Genomic DNA, 6,096 nt, shown 5'->3' with positions numbered 1-6,096 from the left:
GGTTTAATTGTGATTAAACATAATGTACTAAAAGCTAGAAAATAATTAGACAAGTAGCAGTTAGCAGTTATCACACCTCTCCTTCATTAGTCTAGGGCATTGATAAGACTAAAATAAAATCGTGGGGCACGTTGGATTTCCATTATCCACAATTAGTGACTTCATCATATGTCCCACGATTTTATTTTAGTCTTATCATAACTGCTAACTGCTACTTGCCTAATTATTTTCTAGTTTTTAGTACATTATTATGTTTAATCACAAGTCAACCATTTGACTTAAAAAGTTTTTTTTTACTTTTTTTTATTAAAAGTGGAGGATACAAGTGCCGTTTTCAATGACGAAACCAAATACAGAATCCTCGTTGGTGGTCTTCTGTATATCGCGGTGTTTGCTAGGCCGAACATTGGTGTGAATACAGCGATACTCGGCCGTAAAGTGAGTGCTCCGACAGAGACTTGTTGGGTGACGGCAAAGCGAGTAGTTCGCTATTTGAAGGCAACAATGCATTGGAAATTAGTGTACAGTGGATCTAGAGGTGGACCGATAGGCTTTGTTGATGCAAATTGGGTAAGCGACGCGATAACTAGGAATTAAACAACCGGATATGCGTTTTTTTATGCTGTTGCGATTGTTTCATGGACCAGTCGTAAACAGGTTTGTGTTGCTTTGTCTTTTTTATAGAGGGAAGGAACGATCTACCAGCCTTACCTGGGAAGGGTTAGCCCAGATATCGAGTGGAGTTCTCACCCACAAAAACCAAGCCTCCTTCTCATAGCCTAATTTCCTTCGGGATCACATCTAGACGACAACTTCGGAGGGCGGCTGTGCTCATGAACTTCGCCTATTGTTACCTTTTTATTTATTTGCCATTTGATTCTAATTTTGCAGCATCCGTTTACCCGTCAAGCCGTGTACCGATTAGGAATTGCCCTCCAACTTGACGCGCAACCCGTCACAGTCACCCTCGCAGGATTTCTCTTTACAACGAAGTACCGATTAAGTAGTACCCTCCAACATGACGCGCACTCCGTCACAACTATGACAAATAACCCGTGACAAAAGCATGAGTCTACCACTCACTGACAAATTCCGGGAAAGTCTATAGGCTTACTATAGAACTCGCTGTCGCAAATAATCGGGGTTCCACTGTACCCCCAGATACGACGCAATTAGGAAATTAAGATTCTATAATTAAAACACTAATTTAAAATTTATTTACTCAGCCTCCATATGTGTTTGTTTTCACTATATCTTATTTATCTTAATTTCGGCTTTGCATTGAGGTTATGTGCGAGTGCTTTACGGAGATTTTTTTTTGCATTTGCACTACAAGGCTTGTTTCGTTTCGTATATGAGATCATTTGCACGGCATTAATCCACGGAGAGTTGATCTCGATTCTCACGCATCCGTTTCAACTTTCTTTTGAGTGCAAGAACGCCTGTAAGGAAATTTAATAAAGAAAGATTTTTTTTAAGAACAAAATCGTTACATTTTATAGTCTGGAAGGCCTTTGCTGACGAGTTCTCGGTCCCTCCATGTCTTGTACCGACGATTTTGCTTTTACTAAAATGAAGAAAAAATATTGTAAATAAAGTAACTAAAAGACCAAATACCAAACTTACTCGTGATAGAGCTTCAACTCAAGATATGCTCGTTCCAGATTTCGATAGTGACGAAACCTTCGGTTATCGTTCAGAAGTATGCATCGTACCGAAGATTCCCCTCCTATGCAATCGTACGGATGCAGATGGTAGATTTTATGATAGAGCAATTTGAGGATTGGCGAGTTCCAAATGCATGAACAATACCACAACCAAAAAATTACATTCAAATAAAGATGAAGCTCTTTACTATTGGCATACAGCGTGGGAATGAGGAACTCGAATGGTAGTATATTGAGGAAGAGGTAAGACCTGTTAACAGAGAGAAAATAGAATAAAATATATTGATATTACGATGTTTAGATACTACTGAACTCACCACGAGCTAAAATTAAGTATCACATATAGCCTTAATGTAGTATCACACTTTTTACTAGTATGTAACGAAAGTAGGAGAAGTGTTTCTTGGAAAACGTTGTATACGCCCAGATAGATATTGAGAAGAACGCTGTAGTTTTCCAACCGTAACATGAAGCAACAAAGCAGAAGTGAAGCGTAGAAGGATTTCGAAATTGCTTCCGAATAGTCATGATTTCTCATGCGGACCATGGTTCCGATTATATCAAATGCCACCAGCACCATAGTTACAATCTCGAACTTGACCGAATCGCATGCAGTCAGGAAGATTGTGTTATTGTACTGCGGGAAGTACTTACTACTCTGGTTGCGGATTTCTGGGCGTATCAATAGCTTGTGATATAGTCCGAGGAATACTGTGGCAGCTGCGTAAAAGCAAATGTTCCACGCAAGTTGGATGGTTTGGGAATGTTTCAACGTCCGGATGCGACCACGTCGGAGGACCAGCTGAAATCAGCGAGATCTTGATTAATCTTGGTATTTCAGGAGGATGATAGCAGCCGAAATTCACCTCCAAGCTTCTTTTGAAGTAGAAAAACATTACTGTTAGTAAACAGCACAACCAAAATATCGAATTTATCGTTTTCCGTGGGCTGCTATCGCTGTTCAAAAACATTCTGAGCGAGCGTAGGTAAAGCATAATTTCAAGCAACATTCTGCATCCGGTTCGAAAAATTACGATATGTGAATTGTAAACTATTTGCTTTGATTGATCCCCATTTTTTCGCAGCACCACTCTATCGTATACTTTAGATTGTGTCACTTCAGGAAAGCTTAGAATTAGGACCTGATTCGATATGAAAATTGACCCAGTTTACACCAATGCCACAAATTGCTTCTGCTAATTGTTTTTCTCTATTTCAGGCCAAATTAAGTCATCAAAACAATGCTGCGATTTTTCCAATCAAGGTTGTTATTCGCATTGTTTTGATTTTAACGGTGATGAGTCGTGAGATATTACAACAACAGGTGGATGCTCAAGGCTGATTTAGACGATGCCAGTCAGCGCTCTAGTTGAAGTATCCAGTGAACAGAGAACAGACACTCTGTTCAAGTTACTTGTACCAGTATCGAACAAGTAATTGGCCTCTAACTTGAACAGAGTGTCTGTTCTCTATTCACTGGATACTTCAACTAGCGCGCTGACTGGCATCGTCTAAATCAGCCTTCACTCACCGCTGTGAGCATTTCTGTCAAAAATGAGCGTAGAGCACAGTATAGAATGAAGGTAGCGCGACTTTTCATAATCGCTTTTGAGTAGGCTGAGCAATTAGTTCAAGAATAAAAACGGGACCCGTAAGCAAAACAACTAAATGCAAATTTTTGAAGAATTTTATGAATGAGTGAATAAAACCGGGAATTAAGCCAAACAATTAAACATATATATATATATATATATATATATATATATATATATATATATATATATATATTATCTACTTTGTTCTCTACAGTGAATTTTATTCGTCCATACTCAGATGATGGAGAGACTTTGCAAAGCGGATCAGGATATTTAGAAATTTCACCATATAAATTATCACATTGCAGATCGATGTTTTGTTTCACAATTATCTTAGCCATCAGAGATCCATAATTGAGTCCCGACTTTTTCGTTGCCCACATAATATACATCGTACAAAAATCCTTTCAACCGATCCGGTGCTACCAGCGAGACACAAAATATAATTAGTAAGATTCACGATTTTTTAGACTCTTTAGACTCTTCGTTTTCTATTTCTGAAAATATTTGCACCCAACGATTCGCAACTAGTACAGATTCTTTGTTCCAACTTTTTATCTCATCATTTATAATTCCTCTGATCATTGTCCACCAATCAGACAATATGTTTTTATCTATCTATTTCTGTTCACACCGTTGGTCTCTAAACTCAGAATGTCTGTGTACCGAAAAAGAGTGAAAAAATGAGTCTGCTATCAAATAAATTGCGCAATATTCTTTTTTATCAATTCATTTGCGGTGATAATCTATAAGTACCTGGAAAAGGAATCAGAATCATTAAAAAACAATTAACACAATTAACAAAGCAATGATTGTATACATGAAAATACAGTGAGTACGGAGGAAAACATGTAGACCTGAACTTGTAATCCAACAATGAAATGAACTGTATTCCAGTTTTTGAGCTGCTCTAAAAGCTTGCTACACAATAAATAGTTCACCCGAAAATTCTCGAAAATCAAATAACGAGATTTCGGTATCCTCAATCACGACGAGTAAGATATCCTTGGATCTGACCTCTACGCCTTGTACAAAATGCGGGCAAATTTCAATCCAAAATGAAGACATGATTGCGTGATAACTCCGATTGTTGGTTTCATACACGCTGCGTAGGAACTAAGACCGTAGGAATGACTGTGTTGCCCAAAAAGGGTAGGAAATGGTTTCGTCCCGAAATGCTATGCCTGATCAGGAGTATCAGAACCGAAAGAAAACTTTACGTACTGGTGAATCACACCATTGAGGAAAAGGCGAGTTCCTTCGGCTGAAGGAGGCCTGGATGATAGCTCATTATTTTACGAAAATACACGGAATATGGCACTTAAGGAAGACCATTGGATGTTGATTTCACTGGAGAGTTCAAACACTTCGAAAGAATTTCTAAAACACTTGATTTATTGTCGCGATCTTTCACATTTGAATGCTGGAAATGGAATGTAATATTGCATTAGTAGGGATCATCGGTTGCACACATTTGTTCGTGTGCGCTCGGCTTTTGTTCGTTTTCAGAATATGCTGCTGTCTGTATTTATTCCATACATAAACTGACCAGACGTCCCGCGATACGCGGGACAGTCCCGCATTTCAACAAAATATCCCGCGTAAGATTATGTCCCGCGAAACGTCCCGCATTTGGCAAAAGAAACGAAAATGTCCCGCGATATCAATATATTTCAATATTACAATTTGATCATGTTGATTTCATTAAATGGATGATCCACAAAAAAAAAGACGGGTGGGTAATGTCGGGGACATAACCGGAGTGACGTAGGACTATACAAAGGGGACAGCTTTTGTTAAATATATATTTTAAATATATTGTTTTATTTTCTTCTCCTACGTGAATACCTACCTATCTACCTTGAAAATGGATTAGTTTACTGTTTACTCTTCATGAATATGTTGATGGTTCTGAAAAGAACCTTTGGTGTTGTGTTTTTTTTATCACTCGATATTCCCATCTTGTTCGGTTAAACCTTCCTGTTTAGCTATTGCGTTTGCCACTCGCCACAGCTTTCACAGTTGGAATATTTCTTCCCATCCAGCTTGTAACATATTTTACAGTAAATTACATTCAATCGCACGTCGCATTACCACCACTCAGTATCGGATTGGAGGTAATTTTAACCTGTAATTGAACATTTGCGATGACAGTGGTACAGTGTCGACCTTCAATGTGGGGTCATAATTTGGACCCCGAACTCTATGTTTACAAAAATGTCCAACTAAATATGTCGCATTACTGGTCCGTCCAATTAGCTAAATGTCGAGATAAGTGTAAATTACTGTACTTTCAATCTAGAAGCAATTTAAGAATTGGTGAAAATCAATAAGCTCAAAACAACTGCCAAATTCACATACTCATCATATCCTGGCAAACAAATTATGAAAAAATCAATTTGTGTTTTATTATTATTTTGGATATTGTTTTAGAAAGCATTGAACTGTATTTCCTAAACTCTTTTTTGGAAGGTTTAATGGCCCTGAAAAGCGCCTTGTTTTATGGAATGGTTCCAATTTAGAAAACTTAGTACTCGTGGTTTTGAAAAAAAAACCATTTCGAACGCCCTCGATGCCGCCTTGTTCTGGATTTGCCACCAAAGCAGTGTGTATAAAGAACAAACTTTTTTCTTCTGTTACCTGATGCCGTTTTGCGATTGCGTTTGCCACTCGCCACTCGCTGCAACTGCCTGTTGTCTTGATGTCCACAGAACCGAATGTGTTCTGTTCCGAATGCGGGTTTTCTTATCGTCGCGAGCAGCTTTACCAGCTAACTCGATCACTTCGGCAGCCGAAACTATATAACGCCGGCTAGGTGGACTGGTGCACTGGTA

General features: G+C 38.5%; 1 protein-coding gene and 1 long non-coding RNA gene across 2 annotated transcripts; one reads left to right on the top strand and one right to left on the bottom strand.

Annotated features, from left to right (window-relative positions):
* The first annotated feature begins 227 nt into the window (after positions 1 to 227).
* On the top strand, positions 228 to 1,217 carry LOC129774680 (uncharacterized). The gene is made up of 2 exons (XR_008742751.1): positions 228 to 570; positions 685 to 1,217. It is a non-coding gene; the product is annotated as an uncharacterized LOC129774680 (long non-coding RNA).
* LOC129774671 (uncharacterized) lies at positions 1,207 to 3,041 on the bottom strand. The gene is made up of 5 exons (XM_055778511.1): positions 2,534 to 3,041; positions 1,985 to 2,469; positions 1,627 to 1,917; positions 1,494 to 1,567; positions 1,207 to 1,442 (listed from the first exon to the last, which is right to left on the bottom strand). The coding sequence occupies exons 1-5, from the start codon at positions 2,675 to 2,677 to the stop codon at positions 1,375 to 1,377; spliced, it is 1,062 nt and encodes a 353-aa protein (XP_055634486.1). The 5' UTR covers positions 2,678 to 3,041; the 3' UTR covers positions 1,207 to 1,374.
* Between the last annotated feature and the right edge of the window lie 3,055 nt (positions 3,042 to 6,096).

Source organism: Toxorhynchites rutilus, chromosome 1 (assembly GCF_029784135.1).
Source record: "Toxorhynchites rutilus septentrionalis strain SRP chromosome 1, ASM2978413v1, whole genome shotgun sequence".
Lineage (NCBI taxonomy): Eukaryota > Metazoa > Arthropoda > Insecta > Diptera > Culicidae > Toxorhynchites > Toxorhynchites rutilus.
The sequence above is the reverse complement of the archived record's forward strand: the minus strand, read 5'-3'. Positions and strand labels throughout refer to the sequence as shown.